The following is a 22,631-nucleotide window of genomic DNA, read 5'->3' on the forward strand; positions in this document are numbered from 1 at the left end:
TTAAAGGGACAGGCACTCCCCTTTGTTTACAGTTAAAGGGACAGTCCCGTTTATCTTTGAATGTCGGGGGATTTCACTAACGGAGCTCCTATTAACAATCGGTCCGTTCTGTAATTCGTGCAGTGATTTTGAACATTTAATCATTCGGTACAGGAGGAGGCCATTCAGCCCCTCCAGCCTGTTCTGCCATTTAATTGTATCATATCTGATCTGTATGTTAACTCCATCTACCCGCCTTGGTACCATAACCTTTAATACCCTCGCCTATCAAAAATCTATCAATCTCAGATCTGAAATTTTCAGATGACTCCCAGCCTCGACTGCTCTCAGGGAGAGAGTTCCAGATTTCCACTACCCTTTGTGTGAAGAAGTGATTCCTGACATTGCCCCTGAATGGCCTCACTTTAATTTTAAAGTTATGCCTCCTTGTTCTGGACTCCCCCACCAGAGAAAGTAGTTTCTCTCCATCTACCCTATCAAATATTTTAATCATCTTAAACACCTCGATTGGATCACCGCTTAATCTTCTTTACTCCACACAATACAAGTCCAGTCTATGCAACCTGTCAGTATCACTCTGGTGAATCTGTGCTGCATCCCTTCCAAGTCCAGTATCCTCCCTGAGGTGCAGTGCCCAGAACTGAAGGCAGCCTCCAGATGGGGTTTAACCAGAGCTCTGTACAACTGTAACATAACTTCCACCCCTTTATATTCCAGCCCCCTTGCGATGAAGGCCAACATTCCTTTAGCCATTAAAATTATTTTTTGTACCTATCCACCAGCTTTTCGTGATTTCTGTACTTGGACCCCTAAATCTCTCTGCTCCTCCACAGTTTCCAGTTGCTTGCCATTTGGTAAATACTCTGATCTCTGTCTTAGGTTCAAAGTGGGTGAATTCACATTTCCCCACATTCAACTCCACCTGCCACCGTTTTGCCCACTCGCTGAATCTATCATTGCCCCCTTGCAACTTTCTGCTCCCATCTACACTATTTACTGTGCCACCTAACTTAGTGTCATTGATAAACTGGATTCTCTACCCCTCAGTCTGGTTCAGCAAACACTGAGTCGAATACACCTTTAAAGTTCAACACAACTTTATTAGCAGGACTTAGTCTGCAGCTTCGATTCTGACTCCCGATGGAGTCTTGTCGATTCTGACAGAGTAAGACAACTTACGTACAAAAGTTCGCATTTTTATACAGAATCAGTAGAGGTTGGAACATCCTTAACGAGGGTCAACACCAATCATAAGCTGGCCATAGGTTGGCCATGCGGGGTTACACCAATCATAGGTAGTCCATAGGTAGTCCATGTGCTGATCATGCCGCAATGACCTCAGCAGAGGGGATACATCCTTATCTTCTCACTCGGAATGTTCTCCCCTGTCCCTCCTGTTCCTTATCTCCTTGCTTGGAATGTCTTTTGGCCTTGCTAAGCTCGTTACCGATATTGCTTAGCCCGTTGCATGGAGACACCCAGACCAGACCTGAATCATATCAAAGATTCCTACATTGATGAGACAATGCAGGCCTGCTGACTACGCAAACATGTGGCCTGGAAGGGGGGCCCACTGTTCCAACCTCAGCTACCAATTAATTAACCCTTGCCTAACCATATTGCATTCTGCTCCTTTGCCACGTAGGCATTTTCATTAAAGGGGCACTACGTATGCATTCTCATTCCCCCCCTTTTATCATTCCATGATAACCAACCCTGGCTCACTCATCAGTTCTGCCTGAGCAGAGTCTCATACTCGAATTTGTTCCATTGCTACCTTACAGCAGATTTTGATGCAAGCAATGATCAGGCCAAAAGTAAACATTGCTACAATTAGAATAATTAATCCGTGCATCAAATATGATCCCCATGAGCCACTGAGAAGCCATTCTAACCAACCTTATCCCAAGGTTTGGTGTAATTTTGTTACAGCTTTCTGTATGTGCTCAGCCAGATTAGTTATATTTTCTGAGTTATCTGGTATGTAGGTGCAGCATTCTGATCCAATCAGTGCACACGTTCCCCCTTTTGCGGCTAACAGGTAGTCTAAAGCCATGCGATTCTGCAAAGCCACTGTCCGAATGGCTATCATTTCTGCATTAGTATCCTTCAGTGCTACTGCAGTGTCATTGGCTACTTCCTCTAATACCGAAGCCACCTGCCGAATTTCCTTGATTGTCCTGGCTCCCCCATACCCGAGGAACAAAATAGCGAAATATCGTTCCGTTTCTGTAATTGCCCTTTTTGGCCTATAATGGTGATGATCCGCTGGGGAAGGCAAGTGATGAACATGGGGTACTACATATCCTAAATAACAGGACCCGATCCAGTTCTGAGGCAACCATGGGTATGCCTTATGGCCGCATATGAAATACGTACCATTATATGCAGTTAAATTTCCCTCTTTAGCCATATATATATAAGAGGCCGAGAGTCAAGGTGATTCCAGAGCAACCCACTGGTTTTATTAAGCATTGGGGCCCACTGGCCCTGGAACATGCCCTGGGTAGTCAGGTTGACTATGGGCGGTAGCCAATAGTGGGTGGTGCTACAATTACTTTGTCCCATAAAAGGGCCATTATTTGGGGCATTCTTATTCCAACATACCGTCCCGTTTGGTCTAGACGTGTTGGTCATGAGCAGGAACGGGGGCTTATGGGCTCGATTGTAATTAGGCTGGTACCATCCCCTAAACTCATTAAGACTATACCCCGCTGATGCCCACTCTATTGTTTCCGGGGTTCCTATCGTATTTCCCGAATTGTTTCGTCTTATGACCCATTCCGCAGATTCATGGGACGTCAAGGGAACCGGCTTTAAAGGGATACCTCCCTTGGAATGGATAGGGATGTGGGAACACACCCAGCAACTAGAGATACCCTGCCGTTTGGCATACACATAACTCATGTACAGGAAGGTGTTAACGTGCAGTTCGCGCTTTTGGAGTTGGAGATCTCTCTTACGTCTCTGTGGCAGAGAACCCTCTAATCTTAGATAGTTAAAAATATCTATGGGGGCTAACCCATTACGCTTTCTCTCTTGCTTAAATCCCAGGTACCGATCATGCCTCTGTGTATCTCTGTTTTGTTGACACAGCTTAGGGGTCTTTTCCCCTTCACGTTTACAAACATAATCATATTTGCACTCAGTCCAATGACAAGGTATTCCTCCATGCGATATTCCTAACTCTATCGAGCGGTGGGGCTGCCTCAGGAGCCCGGCACATCCGTCTATCCGGGTGATATTCCACCTTCCGAATCCGTCTGGGTCATTATCATTGCATCGAAGTGCGTCTCCTGGGCATAGGTGGTGTATGCGCGTAGGCTGGTCCCGTCGACATGTTCTCTCTTTGGTTACTCCCAAGAGCTCAAGGCAGAAGATCCAAGGGAAGACTTTCGTGGCTGGTCACGATACCTGTATAGGGAAGATTTCTTGGAAGAAAAGAGAAGTTAGCATTTTAATTTAAGACGTGGGACTGATAGTTTTACAGTGGTGGAGGTGAACCCAAGCACTCTTCCCCTCTACCTACACAGCGGTAGGGGTGGTGAGTAGAACCTGATAGGGCCCCTCCCAACGAGGTTCCAGTCCTTTCCTTGTCCAATTCCTGATTAACACGTACATTCCCGGTTCGATTTTAGATGGACTGGCTATAGGAGGAAGTTCCCCGTAGGCAGCTCGTACCCGAGAATGGAGGCTTCTCAATGCCTTAGTTAATGACAAAATATAGTTAGTAATTTCTGTCGTCATGTGGTGAAAGTGGACGGTTTTCGGAGCGTTTTGATTCCGGGGGTCTTGAGGGGTCTACCGTATATAATTTCAGCAGGACTTAACCGCATTGCCCCAGCCGAGGTGGTACGTATCTGAAATAAGGCTACAGGAAGAAGTTTGAGCCAAGTGGTACCAGTCTCAGCCTGAAGTTTAGCCAGTTTATTTTTCAAAGTCTGATTAGCACACTCAACCAACCCAGCGGCCTGTGGCCTGTAGGCACAATGTAGCTGTTGTTTGATGCCCATCTGGGTGCAGAATTCCTTGTTCACCTGACCCACAAAATGAGGGCCGTTATCTGAACTCAATTGATTTGGGATTCCGTATCTAGGGATGATCTCTTTCATCAGAACCTTTACAACAGTGGAGGCTTTGTTATCCGTAGTCGGATAGGCGTCTATCCATTTACTAAATACATCAACAATAACTAGAACATATATATAACCCTGACATCTTTCCAACTCAATGTAGTCCATTTGGAGGGTCTGAAAGGGACCTTCCGGCAAAGGGGTTTTCCCCCATTCGCAAGGCACTCCCTTCCCAGGGTTGTGTTGTTGACAAATGAGGCAACGACTGCTGATGCCTTGGGCTAGGGCTTGCAACCTAGGATGCCACCAAGTGGCCAGCAGCGTATCACTAGCAGCTTTGGCACCACAATGAGTTGCAAAGTGTACACATTCAATAACCCATAATGCTAATTCATCTGACATACAAGTCTGCCCCGCAGGGGTAACCCACAATTTAGATACACAGTCATAAGTACAACCAAGTTGTTTCCACATTTGTTTATCACTGTCAGGAGCGTCCTCCTGTAATTTAATGACGTCTTGGATGGTTGGCATTGGCTTTTCAGAGGGAGACTTGCTCTGTTTTGAGCTTTTAGTCTTAAACTAAGTGGGCTGGCTGAGAGTTTAAATGTTGGAGCCAATAATTCCCTAGTTTTACTTCTGGTACGGGAGGAAACCGGGGAGACAATTTGAGGCATTATCACAGGGGTTTGAACGGCCAGTCCCGCAGGTACTGAAGGATAGATGTTACGGTACGCAGGAGGGGCACTAGGACCCTGGGGAGCTACACGGGACCTACAATTCCACTCATCCAATTCATCCTCGTCCCCCTCAGCCAAGGCAAGGCCAATCATTGGATTACGTAATCCACTTTCATCGACTGCTTTAGACTCGCCCAAGGTCTTTTCAGACTCCCGTTTAGAGCGCTTTTCATGAGCACATTCTCCTTTTAGGACCTCTACGGACTTGACCACCCCTCCTTCCGTGAGTCCTATCCCTAACTTCAATGCGTTATCCTGCCAACTTGCTAATAACGAAGCTTCCTTTAGTTCTTGACAGTACTGTCTCCATAAAGCAATTAAATCTTTGGTTGCTTTACCTCCGTTATTTTTCCAAATTAATTCCTGTGCTTTTATGGCAGTATCTCGGTTTTTAGTTCCTCCCAATGGCCATTGATCATTCCCCAGTCTTTTATTCAGTCCCCCTGACAATTGTCTAAATTGTTTTGCCTTGTCTGGATATTTTTCACACAAAGTCTGTAAGGCATTACCCGGTTCTGCAGAGGTATCCAGGTAATTACCCATCTTATTTCCCGTTTTCATTTACTCTTATTCAACTAGTCAACATGACCGCATTATCGCCACTCAGTTGCTTATTACAGAATTTGAGGACGGTCCTGATACTTGTGCCTCACAATCCTAAGTGCCCTTGGTCTCTACGCCCACTTCAGGGTCCTGACCTTCGCGTGGGGGATCTCCCCTCTTAACAACCGGTCTAAGGCTGCGCGTTTGAGACAGGCACTTCCTTCTGTAGTCGATCAGCACAAGCAATCAGTTCCCGTTCATACCCAACCACCAGGGAGTTGAAATTCCTGTTTATACCCAATCACCAGGAATTCGAACCCTGACTCAGTGATATTTTGATCACTAGTTCCTGTTTAAATCCAATCACCAGGAACTTAAACCCTGACTCGGTGATATTAACCACTGACCTACCGCTTACAAGTTACTCCCTTAGTACATGTACTGACCCTCAGTGATATTCGACCACTGACCTCTTCCTGCTATTTCTGTGTATTCGCCAGACTGACCTGAATCTTGTAAGGACGCCACACGAGTGTTAGCGATTGGACGATTCGTCGTCAGACTTAACAGATTCAGGAAAGCCGATATAGTAAAGAAAGTTTTACTCACATCGGGCGCGCTCTCTCCTTCATCCGTGTCCAAGACAATCCGCCTCTTACTCCGTGAACTCTCGGTGAACGACTGTTAAGATCCCACTTCTGACACCAAATGATAAACTGGATTCTTTACCCCTCAGTCTGGTTCAGCAAACACTGAGTCGAATACACCTTTAAAGTTCAACACAACTTTATTAGCAGGAATTAGTCTGCAGCTTCGATTCTGACTCCCGATGGAGTCTTGTCGATTCTGACAGAGTAAGACAACTTACGTACAAAAGTTCGCATTTTTATACAGAATCAGTAGAGGTTGGAACATCCTTAACGAGGGTCAACACCAATCATAAGCTGGCCATAGGTTGGCCATGCGGGGTTACACCAATCATAGGTAGTCCATAGGTCGTCCATGTGCTGATCATGCTGCAATGACCTCAGCAGAGGGGATACATCCTTATCTTCTCACTAGGAATGTTCTCCCCTGTCTCTCCTGTTCCTTATCGGGAATGTCTTTTGGCCTTGCTAAGCTCGTTACCGATATTGATTAGCCCGTTGCATGGAGACACCCAGACCAGACCTGAATCATATCAAAGATTCCTACATTGATGAGACAATGCAGGCCTGCTGACTACGCAAACATGTGGCCTGGAAGGGGGGCCCACTGTTCCAACCTCAGCTACCAATTAATTAACCCTTGCCTAACCATATTGCATTCTGCTCCTTTGCCGCGTAGGCATTTTCATTAAAGGGGCACTACGTAGGCATTCTCATCATCTGCAAACTTGGATACATGGCTCTCTATTCCTTCATCTGAGTCATTTTACGAACAAATGTTGAACTGTTTGCTCGACACCACAGGGTTTCATCTGTTTCAAGCCACAACGGAAAGTTCCAGTTTTCTCCTGGAATTTAAGTTTAAGATTATCTTTTAGCTCAGATAGAAGCCCATGGAATCGAGGGAAAAGTACAGACTTGGTTAGGAAGTTGGCTGAGCGAAAGGCGACAGAGAGTAGGGATAATGGGAAGGTACTCCCATTGGCAGGATGTGACCAGTGGAGTCCCGCAGGGATCTGTCTTGGGGCCTCAATTATTCACAATATTTATTAATGACTTGGATGAAGGCACAGAAAGTCCCATATCTAAATTTGCCGATGACACAAAGATTGGTGGCATTGTAAGCAGTGTAGGTGAAAACATAAAATTACAAAGTGATATTGACAGATTAGGTGAATGGGCAAAACTGTGGCAAATGGAATTCAATGTGGACAAATGTGAGGTCATCCACTTTGGATCAAAAAAGGATAGAACAGGGTACTTTCTAAATGGTAAAAAGTTAAAAACAGTGGATGTCCAAAGGGACTTAGGGGTTCAGGTACATAGATCATTGAAGTGTCATGAACAGGTGCAGAAAATAATCAAGAAGGCAAATGGAATGCTGGCCTTAAAATGTAGAGGACTAGAGTATAAGGGGGCAGAAGTTATGCTGCGGCTATACAAAACCCTGGTTAGACCGCACCTGGAGTACTGTGAGTCGTTCTGGGCACCGCACCTTCGGAAGGACATATTGGCCTTGGAGGGAGTGCAGCGTAGGTTTACTAAAATGATACCCGGACTTCAAGGACTAAGTTACGAGGAGAGATTACACAAATTGGGGTTCTATTCTCTCGAGTTTTGAAGGTTCAGGGGTGATCTGATCGAAGTTTATAAGATATTAAGGGGAACAGATAGGGTGGATAGAGAGAAACTATTTCCACTGGTTGGGGATTTTAGGAGCAGGGGACACAGTCTAAAAATTAGAGCCAGACCTTTCAGGAGCGAGATTAGAAAACATTTCTGCACACAAAGGGTTGTAGAAGTTTGGAACTCTCTTCTGCAAACGGCAATTGATACTAGCTCAATTGCTAAATTTAAATCTGAGACAGATAGCTTTTTGGCAACCAAAGGTATTAAGAGATATGGGCCAAAGGCAGGTATATGGAGTTAGATCACAGATCAGCCATGATCTTATCAAATGACAGAGCAGGCACGAGGGGCTGAATGGCCTACTCCTGTTCCTATGTTCCTATGTAGATTTTGGTCTTTCCCACCTGAGTGTTTAGCATCACCTGACTGGAGCTCAGAAAGAACAATCTGTGGGGAGGATCGTCCGGTGGGAACAGAACTTCAACCTGGACACAGTCCTTCAGGGCCACACTGAGAGGGGCAAACGGCACTTTGGGATTTCTCCTCTCCCTTCACTGACAGCAGAGTCACCGTGTGGGTTAACCTCGAGGCATGTAAGTAATGTGTCCCAGCCGCTCTCTTCCATGGTTCAGAGCTCCAGGCACGGAACAGAAGGCTCCTTTGCAACTGTGTTTAGAGTCCGGAAGAACAACGGGGAATGCTGGAAACATGCTGTCAAATCAGAGATTGGTGTAAAACTGGGATCTGTTCCTGACTGAAAGGGAAACGGCAGGTTTAAGTTTCCAGTCTAAAACTGACTGGGAATTATTCGACAAAGATTGAACCTGTTTGTGTTACAGTCCTGAGTCTACTATTTTAAGGCAGCTGTTAACTCATTTAAAATAAACCTGTTTAAAATAAATGGGTTAAAGTCTGCATTAAAATAGCAAAGGGAGGAGTTCACAGGAGCCTGTTAACGGCTGGTACAATTATCCACCAGTCATTTGATCTCCAGATAAAGAAGGACCTGCAGTGTGTTTCCAGATTCCCTGTTTTATTGATGTGAGTGAGTTAGACACCATTAACCCAGTTCGGATCAAGATGTTTACAGGAGTTTACGGGAGACCGGGGACAAATATCACCCACAATTGAGGGAGACAAAATCAGCCATTAGGGAAGCTGAGAGATCTTTGGTGTTTAAAGAGATGGGACGGGTGCTCTGTGAGCCCCTTCCCTGGATCTTCAACAGCTCAATAGAGTCAGGGATTGTTCCCTGAGATTGGAAGGTAACTCACGGAGTTCCCATTCTCAAAAAAGGGGACATATCAGAGCCAGGAAACGACAGGCCCATCGGTGTGACCTCGACCATAGGGAAGATTCTTGAAGAGATCCGAAGAGATTCTGGTTATGATCACGGGGAAAGAGAAGGGGCCGTGAGAGACACTCAACACGGCTTCCAGAAAAGAAGGTCGCGTCTTACAAATTTGCTTGAGTTTTTTGAAGAAGTTGCTGGGTCAGTGGATGAGGATAATCCGGTTCACATTTTCTATCTCAGGGGTGTTTTTTGAAGAAGTTGCTGGGTCAGTGGATGAGGATAATCCGGTTCACATTGTCTATCTCAGGGGTGTTTTTTGAAGAAGTTGCTGGGTCAGTGGATGAGGATAATCCGGTTCACATTGTCTGTCTCAGGGGTGTTTTTTGAAGAAGTTGCTGGGTCAGTGGATGAGGATAATCCGGTTCACATTGTCTATCTCAGGGGTGTTTTTTGAAGAAGTTGCTGGGTCAGTGGATGAGGATAATCCGGTTCACATTGTCTATCTCAGGGGTGTTTTTTGAAGAAGTTGCTGGGTCAGTGGATGAGGATAATCCGGTTCACATTGTCTATCTCAGGGGGATCAAACTCATTTTCTATGGTGGGCCTGATCTAATATCCTGACACTTGGCCTGGGCCACATTCAGCAAAACTTATTGCACTAGAAATGGATCAAGATGAACGATATCGGTCCTCACAGCACACAGGAAAAATGAGGCCTCGAAGTTTCTCTGAGAATGACAGGCCTGAACTCGAGGTGGAAAACACTGTTGGAAAACATTGATCAATTGAACCAGACTGGGCGGGGCCTGAGGTGCGAGTTGGTGAAGGAAAAGTGCCGACCGGTGAACTTCGCTCCCTGTCTGAGGGCCCGGGCACTCGGGTTTCTGTATAATTTATTGATTGATTTTGTTTAATGTTTATTGTCCCTCCGGCCCCAATCTCGATGCGATGACGAAATTTCTGTTCACCGATTCGGACCTTCAATGGCGGAGAGTTTACCCAGAATCCCCCGCGGCCCAGAAAGTGCCCTATCAGTGACTACAGGAGCTCAGTGCGCAGGCGCGGGATTGGGCTGTGCTCTGAGCATGCGCAGTGCGAGTGGTGGAGACGGACTGAGGCGGAACAGGCGGGTCGGGATCCGGTCGGAGACGGTGGGCGCGGGGGAGGAATTGGACCCGTGGGTGGGCAGGGAAGCTTCATAAACACCTGGTGTAGGCCTCAGGCCCCGAATAAGAGCCCACAGGCCCCGTGTTTACACCGCGGTGACAGGCCCGACCGGCGGCCGCCCGGGTGAGCGGGGAACTGGCCGCCATCTTGGTCAAAGAAGGAAGGGCTCACGGCGCATGCGCGGCCATCTTTGCCGAGAACAGTGTGGGCGGGGCTTCAGGGTCCCTGTGACTGTGAACAAAGAGTGGGCGGGGCTTCAGGGTCCCAGTGACTGTGAACAAAGAGTGGGCGGGGCTTCAGGGTCCCAGTGACGGTGAACAAAGAGTGGGCGGGGCTTCAGGGTCCCAGTGACTGGGAACAAAGAGTGGGCGGGGCTTCAGGGTCCCTGTGACTGTGAACAAAGAGTGGGCGGGGCTTCAGGGTCCCTGTGACTGTGAACAAAGAGTGGGCGGGGCTTCAGGGTCCCAGTGACTGTGAACAAAGAGTGGGCGGGGCTTCAGGGTCCCAGTGACTGGGAACAAAGAGTGGGTGGGGCTTCAGGGTCCCTGTGACTGTGAACAAAGAGTGGGCGGGGCTTCAGGGTCCCAGTGACTGAACAAAGAGTGGGCGGGGCTTCAGGGTCCCTGTGACTGGGAACAAAGAGTGGGCGGGGCTTCAGGGTCCCTGTGACTGTGAACAAAGAGTGGGCGGGGCTTCAGGGTCCCTGTGACACTGAACAAAGAGTGGGCGGGGCTTCAGGCTCCCAGTGACCAGGAACAGAGTGGGCGGGGCTTCAGAGTCCCTGTGACCGGAAACAAAGAGTGGGCGGGGCTTCAGGGTCCCTGTGACTGTGAACAAAGAGTGGGCGGGGCTTCAGGGTCCCAGTGACTGTGAACAAAGAGTGGGCGGGTCTTCAGGGTCCCTGTGACTGGGAACAAAGAGTGGGCGGGGCTTCAGGGTCCCAGTGACTGTGAACAAAGAGTGGGCGGGGCTTCAGGGTCCCAGTGACTGGGTACAAAGAGTGGGCGGGGCTTCAGGGTCCCTGTGACGGTGAACAAAGAGTGGGTGGGGCTTCAGGGTCCCTGTGACTGTGAACAAAGAGTGGGCGGGGCTTCAGGGTCCCTGTGACTGTGAACAAAGTGGGCGGGGCTTCAGGGTCCCAGTGACTGTGAACAAAGAGTGGGCGGGGCTTCAGGGTCCCTGTGACTGTGAACAAAGAGTGGGCGGGGCTTCAGGGTCCCAGTGACTGTGAACAAAGAGTGGGCGGGGCTTCAGGGTCCCAGTGACGGTGAACAAAGAGTGGGCGGGGCTTCAGGGTCCCTGTGACAGTGAACAAAGAGTGGGCGGGGCTTCAGGGTCCCAGTGACTGTGAACAAAGAGTGGGCGGGGCTTCAGGGTCCCTGTGACTGTGAACAAAGAGTGGGCGGGGCTTCAGGGTCCCTGTGACTGTGAACAAAGAGTGGGCGGGGCTTCAGGGTCCCTGTGACGGTGAACAAAGAGTGGGCGGGGCTTCAGGGTCCCTGTGACGGTGAACAAAGAGTGGGCGGGGCTTCAGGGTCCCTGTGCCTCATTTATTTTCCTCTCACTCTGCTCCCAGGGGGTGGAGAACTGAACCCGACCAGAGTAGAGGGAGGGAGGAAACTGGGAGTGGAGGGAAGGAATGATGGAGATGGTGCGATGGGTTTGGATTTCAGCACAGGGAGGAGGGAGAGTGTGTGGGACGGGGATTTACAGTCTGGGGGAATGAGCGGGAAGAATGTTCCATAGAAACTAGAATTGTCTGTTCTGAATTTCTATCCTGTATTTACAGTGATGACTTTTGTAAACTCCTTTTACAGGGGATTAGAAGGGGAGGATTTGCAGACGGGAAACTCAAACCAAACCTCACGTCAGGATCTGACCGAGTCACTCGATTCCTCAGGACCTGAATATCATCGACCTTTGAATGTGGAAGGAGAAATGTTTGTCTGTTGTGTCTGTGGGAAAAGATTTCAAACTTCAGTGTGACTGGAAAATCACCGAGACACACACACCCGAGTGAGAGTGTTCCAGTGCACTGAATGTGGAAAGAGCTTTAACCAGTTGCACAGCCTGAAAAAACATCGCACCATTCACAGCGGGGAGAAACCGTCCACGTGTTGTGTGTGTGGACGAGGCTTCAACTGATCGTCCAACCTGGAGAGACACAAGGACACCCAGACCATGGAGAAACCGTGGAAATGTGGGGACTGTGGTAAGGGATTCAATTCCCCGTCTAAGCTGGAAACTCATCGACGCAGTCACACCGGGGAGAGGCCGTTCACCTGCTCCGTGTGTGGGCAGGGATTCACTCGTTCATCCCACCTGCTGATTCACCAGCGAGTTCATACTGGGGAGAGGCCGTTCACCTGCTCAGTGTGTGGGAATGAATTCAGTCGTTCATCCCACCTGCTGAGACACCAGCGAGTTCACACTGGGGAGAGGCCGTTCACCTGCTCCGTGTGTGGGAAAGGATTCACTCAGTCATCCAGCCTCAGTGAACACCAACTTGTTCACACTGATAAGAGACCGTTTAAATGTTCTGACTGTGAGAAGAGCTTCAAGGGAACAAGGGATCTGCTGAAACATGAACGAGTTCACACTGGGGAGAGGCCGTTCACCTGCTTCATGTGTGGGAAGGGATTCACTCAGTCATCCACTTTGCTGACACACCAGCGAATTCACACTGGGGAGAGGCCGTTTACCTGCTCCGTGTGTGGGAAGGGATTCACTCGTTCATCCCACCTGCTGACACACCAGCGAGTTCACACTGGGGAGAGGCCGTTCATCTGCTCCGTGTGTGGGAACAGATTCACTCAGTCATCCACTTTGCTGACACACCAGCGAGTTCACACTGGGGAGAGGCCGTTTCCCTGCTCCGTGTGTGGGAAGGGATTCGCTCGTTCATCCAACCTGCTGAGACACCAGCGAGTTCACCTGTGATGCAGGGGTTGGATTCTGCTGTTAATCACATCCAGGACTGAACTGTTCATTCTGACAGTTGGGGTTTGTTTCTGATGTTAATAACGCCTATAACTGGGCTGGAGTTTAATATTCTGGATATATGTACTCCAGAGGGGCTCTGACCGAGGCTCTGTGGAACTGAAGCATAACTTCCTCCCCTTTGTATTCCAGCCCTCGAGATAAAGGCCAACATTTCATTAGACTTTGTGATTACTTTTTGTATCTGTGCACTAGCTTTTAGTGATTTGTGTGCACAGACCCCCAAATCCCTTTGCTCCTCCACAGTTCCCAGTCTCTCACTTTAAGAAAATACTCCAATGTTTCCTTCTTGTATCCAAAGTGGATGATCTCACACTTCCCCACACTGAACTCCATCTGCCACAGTTTTGTCCACTCACTTAATCTGTCCCTTTGTAACTTCCTGCTCCCATCCACACAACTTACTGTGCCTCCTAACTTAGTGTCATCTGGAAACTTGGATATAAAACTCTCTATTCCTTCATCCAAGTTATTGATAAATATGGTGAAAAGCTGAGACCCCAGTCCAGATCCCTGGGGAACACCACTTGTCACATCCCACCAATCAAAGAACGTTCCCTTTATCCCCACTCTCTGTCTCCCACCTCTCAACACAAGTCACAAGGTCACTTTCAATTTTGTGCACTTTTATTTTTGCGAATAATCTCTTGTGCTGAACCCTATCAAATGCCTTCTGGAAGTCCACACAGACAATGTCCATCGACACTCCCTGTCCAGCCTGTTAGTGACCTGAAAAAACTCATCTAGATTAGTCAGACATGACCCACCCTTCACAAATCCACACTGACTCTCTTTGATCAGCTCAGACTTGTTCAAGTCCTCAATCATTCTGTCTCTGGTGATAGATTCCAGTAACTTCCCCACTCCTGACGTTAAACTGACAGGTCTGTCGTTTCCTTTTCTATCTCTTCCTCCTTTCTTAAATATTGGAGTGATATTTTCATATCCGAAGGCACAATTCCCGAGTCCAGAGAGCTTTGTGAAACTATGACTAATGTTTCTGTAATTTCCCCACCTGTTTCCTTTAATACCCTGAGGGAAAACCATCAGGTCCTGGAGATTTCATTCTTTCTTTGCAGTTATTTATTTATCTATTTCCAGAGACAACTGATTCATATTTAATATTAAACATTGATTATCAGATGGGTTTAATTTGTATTCTTTTAGTTACTTTTTATTGCTCACTTTAGTATAATTCACCTGTTTCTTTCTTTTATTGAATCAGTTTTTATTAATTTCCTTTTTATTACTCACTCCTTTCATACAAACCTCAGATTCCCCAGTCTAAGTTCCCTCGGTTAACTCGAGGTTTTCACCATCACCACTGTAACTGGAAGATCAACTTCAGGTAACGACTGGGGAGATCACATGACGGGGCACCGGGGAGATCATAAGAGATAGGAGCAGGAGTTGGCCATTCGGCCCCTCGAGCCTGCTCCGCCATTCAATGAGATCATGGCTGATCTGATTTTTACCTCAACTCCACTTTCCCGCCCTTTCCCCGTATCCTTTGACTCCCTTGCTGATCAACAATTTGTCTAACTCAGCCTTGAATGTATTCAATGACTCAGCCTCCACAGCTTTTTGGGTGAAGAATGCCAAAGAATCACGACCCTCTGGGAGAAAAAATTCCTCCTCATTTCTGTCTTAAATGGGCGACCCCTTATTCTGAGACTATGCCCCCTCGTTTTAGATTCCCCCATGAGGGGGAACATCCTCTCAGCAACTACCCAATTGAGTCCCCTCGGAATCTTGTATGTTTCAATAAGATCTCTCATTTTTCTAAACTGCAATGAGTATAGACCCAACCTGTTCAATCTTTCCTCATAAGCTAACCCTTCCATACCCAGAATCAACCCAGTGAACCTTCTCTGAACTGCCTCCAATGCAAGTATGTCCTTCCTTAAATAAGGGCACCAGAACTGTCCGCAGTACTCCAGGTATGGTCTCACCAGCACCCTGTACAGTTGTAACATGACTTCCCTGCTTTTATACTCCATCCCCCTCGAAATAAAGGCCAATATTCTGTTTGCATGCTGTACCTGTATGTTGACTTTTTGTGTTTCATGTACGAGGACACCCAGATCCCTCTGTACCGCAGCATTCTGTAGTATTTCTCCATTGAAATAATATTTTGCTTTTTTATTTTTCCTCCCAAAGTGGACGACTTCACATTTTCCCACATTATATTCCATCTGCCAAATTTTTGCCCATTCACTTAACCCGTCAATATCCCTTTGCAGACACTTTGTGTCCTCATCTCAACTTGCTTTTCCACCTATCTTTGTATCATCAGCAAATTTGGCCACAAGACACTCTGTTCCTTCATCCAAGTCATTGATATATATTGTAAATAGTTGAGGCCCCAGCACTGAGCCCTGCGGCACCCCACTAGTTACAGATTGCCATTTGAAAATGACCCTTTTATCCTGACTCTTTGTTTTCTGTTAATTAGCCAATCCTCTATCCATGCCAGTATATTACCCCCAACACCATGAGCTCTTATCTTGTGCAGTAACCTTTTATGTGGCACCTTATCAAATGCCTTTTGGAAATCCAAATATACTGCATCCATTGGTTCCCCTTAATCCACCCTGCTCGTTACATCCTCAAAGAACTCTAATAAATTTGTCAGACACGATTTCCCTTTCATAAAACCATGTTGACTCTCCTTGATTGTATTATGAGTCTCCAAATGTCCTGCTACTACTTCCTTAATAATGGATTCCAGCATTTTCCCAAGTGACAGATGTTAGGCTAACTGGTCTCTCGTTACCTGCTCTCTGTCACACTCCCTTCTTGAATAGGGGTGTCATGTTTGCGGTTTTCCAATCCGCTGGGACCTTTCCAGAATCGAGTGAATTCTGGAAGATTACAACCAATGTATCCACTATTTCTGTAGCCACTTCCTTTAAGACCCTTGGATGCAAGCCATCAGTTCCCGGGGACTTGTCAGCCTTTAGACCCATTAGTTTACCTCGTACTTTTTCTCTAACCGGTCTCTCTCCAGTGTGACTGTGCCGGTGTGTGAGTAAATGGGATGATCGAGTGAATCCCTTTCCACACACACAGCTGGTGAACGGATTCTCCCCATTACGAAGATTCAGGTGTGGCAGTGGGTGAGATGATCGAGTGAATCCATTCCCACACTCAGCTGGCGAACGGCCTCTCCCCGTGTGACTGGGTCGATGAGTTTCCAGCAACTGAATCCCTTCCCACAGTCCCCACATTTACACTGTTGATTCCCGGCACGTCTGTGTTTGTGTCTCACGGGCCAGACGATTGCCTGAAAGGATGTTCACACACAGAACACGTGTACAGTTCCTCACCACTGTGATTGGTGATTTTTCCTTCTATATTCAAAGGCCGATGATATTCAGGTCCTGAAGAATCGAGTGACTGTCAGACCTTGACGTGATGTTTGGTTTGAGTTTCCCATCTGTAAATCCTCCCCTTCTAATATCCTGTAAAAGGAGTTTACCAAAGTTCCTACTTTAATTACAGGATAGAATTTCAGAACAGACAATTCTAGTTTCTTGTCTCCAGTTTCAAATTCTAGTCTCAAATTTTATTTGATTTCACTCCTGTGAAGCACCTTGGGATGTTTTACTTCGTTAAATGCTTTGTATAAATACAAGTTGTTGGTGTTTCTGTCGAATATTCTGTCCCCTCCGAAGCTGTAAATTCCCCATTCTACACACTCTCTCTCCTTCCTCCCTCCATCCTTACTCTCTAAAATCAACATTCATTACACCATCTGTGATTTTGTTTAAGAAAGTAAGGAATAGGAGCAGGAGTCGGCCATTTGGCCCCTCGAGCCTGCTCCGCCATTCAATCAGATCATGGCTGATCTTCGACCTCAACTCCACTTTCCCGCCCGATCCCCATATCCCTTGATTCCTCGAGAGTCCAAAAATCTATCGATCTCAGTCTTGAATACACTCAACGACTGAGCATCCACAGTCCTCTGGGGTAGAGAATTCCAAAGATTCACAACCCTCTGAGTGAAGAAATTCTTCCTTGTCTCTGTCCTAAATGGCCGACCCCTTATCTCGAGACTATGACCCCTAGTTCTGGACTCTCCAGCCAGGGGAAACAACCTCTCATCATCTACCCTGTCAAGCCCGCTAAGAATTTTATACATTTCAATGAGATCACCCCTCATTCTCCTAAACTCCAGAGAGTATAGGCCCATTCTACTCAATCTCTCCTCATAGGACAACCCTCTCATCCCAGGAATTAATCTTGTGAACCTTTGTCGCACCCCTCCCAAGACAAGTATATCCTTCCTCAGGTAAGGAGACCAAAACTGTACACAGTACGCCAGGTGAGGTCTCACCACAGCCCGATATAATTTCAGCAAGACCTCCTTACTCTTATACTCCAACCTCCTTGCAATAAAGGCTAATATACCATTTGCCTTTCTAATTGCTTGCTGTACCTGCATGTTAACTTTCTATGATTCGTGTTTCAGGCACCCAAATCCCTCTGAATACCAACAGTTCTTAGTCTCTCACTTTTAAAAAATTAACCTGTATTTCTATTCTTTCTACCAAAGTGGATAATTTCACATTTCCCCACATTATACTCCATCTGCCACCTTCTTGCCCACTCACTTATCCTGTCTATATCCCTTTGCAGCCTCTCTGTGTCCTCCTCACAGCTTACTTTCCCACCTAGCTTTGTATCATCAGCAAACTTGGATACATTACACTCGGTCCCCTCATCTAAGTCATTGATATAGATTGTAAATAGCTGAGGCCCAAGCTCCGATCCTTGCGATACCCCACTCGTTACAGCCTGACAACCTGAAAATGACCCTTTTATCCTTACCCTCTGTTTTCTGTCCATTAACCAATCCTCAATCCATGCAAATATATTACCCCCAATCACATGAGCCCTAACCTTATGTAACAACCTCTTATGTGGCACCTCATGGAATGCTTTTTGAAAATTAAAATATTCTATATCCACTGGTTCCCCTTTATCATCCCTGCTAGTTACATCCTCAAAAAAACTCTAATAGATTAGTCAAACACGATTCCCCTTTCATAAAACTGTACTGACTCTGCCTAATCATATCGTGATTTTCTAAATGCACTGTTACTACGTCCTTAATAATAGATTCCAGCATTTTCCCCACTACTGATGTCAGGCTAACTGGCCTGTCGTTTCCTGTTTACTCTCTCCCACCTTTCTTGAATAGTGGGGTTACATTTGCTACCTTCCAATCCATGGGGATCATTTTAGTATCTAGGGATTTCTGGAAGATCAGAACCAATGCATCCACTATCTCTGCAGCCATCTCTTTGAAAACCCGAGGACGTAGGCCATTCGGTCCAGGGGATTTGATGGCTTTTAGTCCCATTAATTTCTCCAGTACTTTTTCTTTACAAATTTTAATTACTTTAAGTTCCTCACTCTCATTCGACCCTTGGTTCCCCACAATTTCCAGTATGTTTTTTGTGTCGTCTACTGTGAAGACAGATACAAAATATTTGTTTAACATCTCTGCCATTTCCTTATTCCCCATTATAATTTCTCCTGTCTCAGCCTCGAAGGGACCCACTTTTACTTTTACTAATCTCTTCCTTTTTACATCCTTGTAGAAGCTCTTACAATCTGTCTTTATATTTCTTGCTAGTTTAAACGCAGATTCTATTTTCTCCCTCTTTATCAATTTCTTGGTCATCCTTTGCTGGTTTCTAAAGCCCTCCCAATACTCAGGCTTACAACTCTTTTTGGTAACATTGTAAGCCTCTTCTTTTAATCTAATACTGTCCTTAACTTCTCTAGTTCGCCACGGAAGGATCACTTTGCACACAGAGTTTTTATTCCTCAAGGGATATTTGTTGAGAATTATGAATTATTTCTTTAAATGTTCACCATTGCTAATCTACCGTCATATCTGTTAATCTAATTTCCCAATCTACCTTAGCCGACTTGCCCCTCATACCTACAGAGTTGGCTTTGTTTAAATTTAACACCATAGTTTCGGAATTAACGACATCACTCTCAAACTCAATATGAAATTCTATCATGTTATGATCACTGTTCCCCAGAGGATCCTTAATTATGAGATTACTAATTAACCCTGTCCCATTACACAATATTAGATCTAAAATAACCTGTTCCCTCGTTGGTTCCTCGACATATTGTTCTGGAAAACTGTCTCGAATAAATTCCATGAGCTCGTCCTCCAAACTACTTTTACCAATTTCCTCTGCCCGGTCTGTATGAAGATTAAAGTCCCCACGATTATTGTATTACCCTTGTTACAAGCTCCTCTAATTTCCTGATTTATACTCTGTCCAACACTATAACTTCTGTTAGGGGGCCTGTAAACTACTCCATCCAGTGTTTTCTGCCCCTTGTTATTTCTTAGCTCCACCCAGACTGATTCCACATCCTGATTTTCTGAGCTAAGATCCTTTGTCATTACTGTCTTCACCTCATCCTTTATTATCGGGACTACTCCCTCTCCCCCCCCACCCACTCCCCCCTCTCCCCTCCTTTCCCAATTTGACAATCTTTTCTAAAAGTCAAGTGCCCTGGAATATTTAGTTCCCAACCTTGGTCACCCTATAACCACGTCTCAGTGATGGCGACGAGATCAAACCCATTTCTCTCTATTTGTGCCATTAATTCATCGATCTTGTTACGAATGCTTCGTGCATTCAGATAAAGCGCCTTTAATTTTAACTTTTTACTCTTTTCCCTGATGTGACTTTAGTCACTAATACCCTATTACCTTTGTTAAACTCTCTGTCCCTTCCTGACACACTATGCTGGTTTTTACACAAATCGCTACTCTGCTCCACAGCCTTGACTTTTCTCTTTAGATTATAAATTTACCCTTACCTGAACCCTCCCCCCTATCTACCGCCCAGTTATTCGATTCGCCAGGACACTGGTCCCAGCCTGGTTCATGTGGAGCCTGTCCCAATGGAACAGCTCCCTCTTTCCCCAGTACTGGTGCCAGTGCCCCATGAATCGAAACCCCTGTCTCCCACACCACCCTTTCAGTCACCCATTTAACCATCTAATCTGTCCCAATGCCAATTTGCGTGTGGCTCAGGCAGTAATCCAGAGATTATTATCTTTGAGGCTTTGCTTTTTAATTTGGACCCTCGCTCCTCACACTCCCTCAGCAGACCCTCATTCCTAGTTCCACCAATGTCGTTGGTTCCTACGTGGATCACAACAACTGGATCCTCCCCCTCCTGCATCAAGTTCTTCTCCAGTCGCGAGGAGATGTCCTTAACCCTTGTACCGGGCAGGCAACACAGCCCTCGGGACTCCCGGTCGCAGCTGCAGAGAACAGTATCTATTCCAGTATTACAGAACAGAAGGAGGCCATTAAGCCCATCGTTCCTGTGCCAGCTCTGTGAAAGAGCTCTCCAATTAGTGCCACTCCCCCGCTCTTTCCAAATAGCCCTGCAAATCTTCCCCCTTCAAGTATTTATCCAATTCCCATTGAAAGTTACAATTGAATCTGCATCCACCACCATTTCAGGCAGTGCATTCCAGATCACAACAACTCTGGGCATTAAAATATTCTCCTCATCTCCCCTCAGCTTCTTTTGCCAATTATCTTAAATCTGTGTCCTCTGGTTACTGACCCTCCTGGCAGTGGAAACAATTTCTCCTTATTTCCTCCATCAAAACCCCTCAAAATTTTCAACACCTACATTAAATCTCCCCTTATTCTTCTCTGAAGAACAATCCCAGGTTCTCCAGACTGTCCACATAACTGAAGTCCATCATCCCTGGTACCATTCTGAGTGGACAAACAAAGCTGATTTATTTGACATTTATCCAGAATATTAATAACCCCGAGGACTGGGCTGGAGTTTAACATCAGAAACAAACCCCAACTGTCAGAATGAACATGGTTCAGTCCTGGATGTGATTAACAGCAGCAATAACAGCAGAATCCAACCCCTGCAGTCACAGGTGAACTCGCTGGTGTCTCAGAACATTTTAAACAGCCTCTCCAGTGTGAATACGTTGGTGTCTCTGCAGATTCCTTTTGCTTTTAAATCTTTTCTCACAGTTAGAACATTTAAAGGGTCCTTGATCAGTGTGAACAAGTCGGTGCACAGTGAGGTGGGATGAACGAGTGAATCCCTTCCCACACACGGAGCAGGTGAACGGTCTCTCCCCAATGTGAACTCGCTGGTGTGCCAGGAGATCCTTTGTGCTTTTAAAGGTCTTCTCACAGTCAGAACATTTAAAAGGTCTCTTATCAGTGTGAACAAGTTGGTGATAAGTGAGGTGGGATGAACGAGTGAATCCCTTCCCACACACGGAGCAGGTGAACGGTCTCTCCCCGGTGTGAATGCGTTGGTGATAAGTGAGGTGGGATGAAACAGTGAATCTCTTCCCACACATGGAGCAGGTGAACGGTCTCTCCTCGGTGTGAACTCGCTGGTGTGTCAGCAGGCTGGATAAACAAGTGAAACCCTTCTCACACATGGAGCAGGTGAACGGCCTCTCCTCGGTGTGAACTCGCTGGTGTGTCAGCAGGTTGGATGAACAAGTGAATCCCTTCCCACACACGGAGCAGGTGAACGGCCTCTCCCCAGTGTGACTGCGTCGATGAGTTTCCAGGTGAGACGGGTAATTGAATCCCTTCCCACAGTCCCCACATTTCCACGGTTTCTCCGTGGTCCGGGTGTCCTTGTGTCTCTCCAGGTTGGACGATCAGTTCAAGCCTCGTCCACACACAGAACACGTGGACGGTTTCTCCCGGCTGTGAATGGTGCGATGTTTTTTCAGGCTGTGTAACTGGTTAAAGCTCTTTCCACAGTCAGTGCACTGGAACACTCTCACTCGGGTATGTGTCTCAGTGATTTTCCAGTCACACTGAAGTTTGAAGTCCTTTCCCACAGAAAGAACAGACAAACATTTCTCCTTCCACATTCAAAGGCCGATGATATTCAGGTCCTGATGAATCGAGTGACTCGGTCAGATCTTGACGTGAAGTTTGGTTTGAGTTTCCCGTCTGCAAATCCTCCCCTTCTAATACCCTGTAAAAGGAGTTTACAAAAGTCATCACTGTAAATACAGGATAGAAATTCAGAACGGACAATTCTCGTTTCGATGGAACATTCTTCCCGCTCATTCCCCCAGACTGTAAATCCCCGTCCCACACACTCTCCCTCCTCCCTGTGCTCAAATCCAAACCCATCGCATCATCTCCAACATTATTCCTTCCACCTGAGTTTATCCTCCTCTCCTGAAGGTGCTGACTCTGACTGGGTTCAGTTCTGCACTCACTGGTTCCCCTCTCTCTCCTCCCCTGAAGTTACTGACTGTGTGTGTTCGTGCTCTCTCCCCCTCTGTCCAACACTCTGTCCCTCCCGATATACTGTCCATCTGCAACATCTCCCAATTTTGGTGATGGGCTCTCCTTGACCCATCTCCATTTCTCCCTCTTATACAAACGCTCACGAACACATCCCGATTTCTCTTTGAATGAGACGCTCTGTGACCTGTTACCATTTCTACTTCCTTTACAGACGTTCCCTGATCC

The 22,631-nt window shown here is 46.6% G+C and overlaps 2 protein-coding genes across 2 annotated transcripts in view; one reads left to right on the forward strand and one right to left on the reverse strand.

Annotated features, from left to right (window-relative positions):
- LOC137315784 (zinc finger protein 132-like) overlaps positions 1–22,631 on the reverse strand; it is a 272,791-nt gene that overhangs the window by 231,026 nt on the left and 19,134 nt on the right. Inside the window, exon 4 of the mRNA XM_067980271.1 lies at positions 7,258–7,267. Coding sequence (XP_067836372.1) covers positions 7,258–7,267 — 10 coding nt within the window. The remainder of the gene's footprint in view (positions 1–7,257; positions 7,268–22,631) is intronic.
- Positions 1–22,631, forward strand: part of LOC137315794 (zinc finger protein 850-like) — a 135,136-nt gene that overhangs the window by 17,833 nt on the left and 94,672 nt on the right. Inside the window, exon 4 of the mRNA XM_067980280.1 lies at positions 12,687–12,954. Coding sequence (XP_067836381.1) covers positions 12,687–12,954 — 268 coding nt within the window. The remainder of the gene's footprint in view (positions 1–12,686; positions 12,955–22,631) is intronic.

Source organism: Heptranchias perlo, unplaced genomic scaffold, assembly GCF_035084215.1.
Source record: "Heptranchias perlo isolate sHepPer1 unplaced genomic scaffold, sHepPer1.hap1 HAP1_SCAFFOLD_56, whole genome shotgun sequence".
In the NCBI taxonomy this organism is placed as follows: domain Eukaryota; kingdom Metazoa; phylum Chordata; class Chondrichthyes; order Hexanchiformes; family Hexanchidae; genus Heptranchias; species Heptranchias perlo.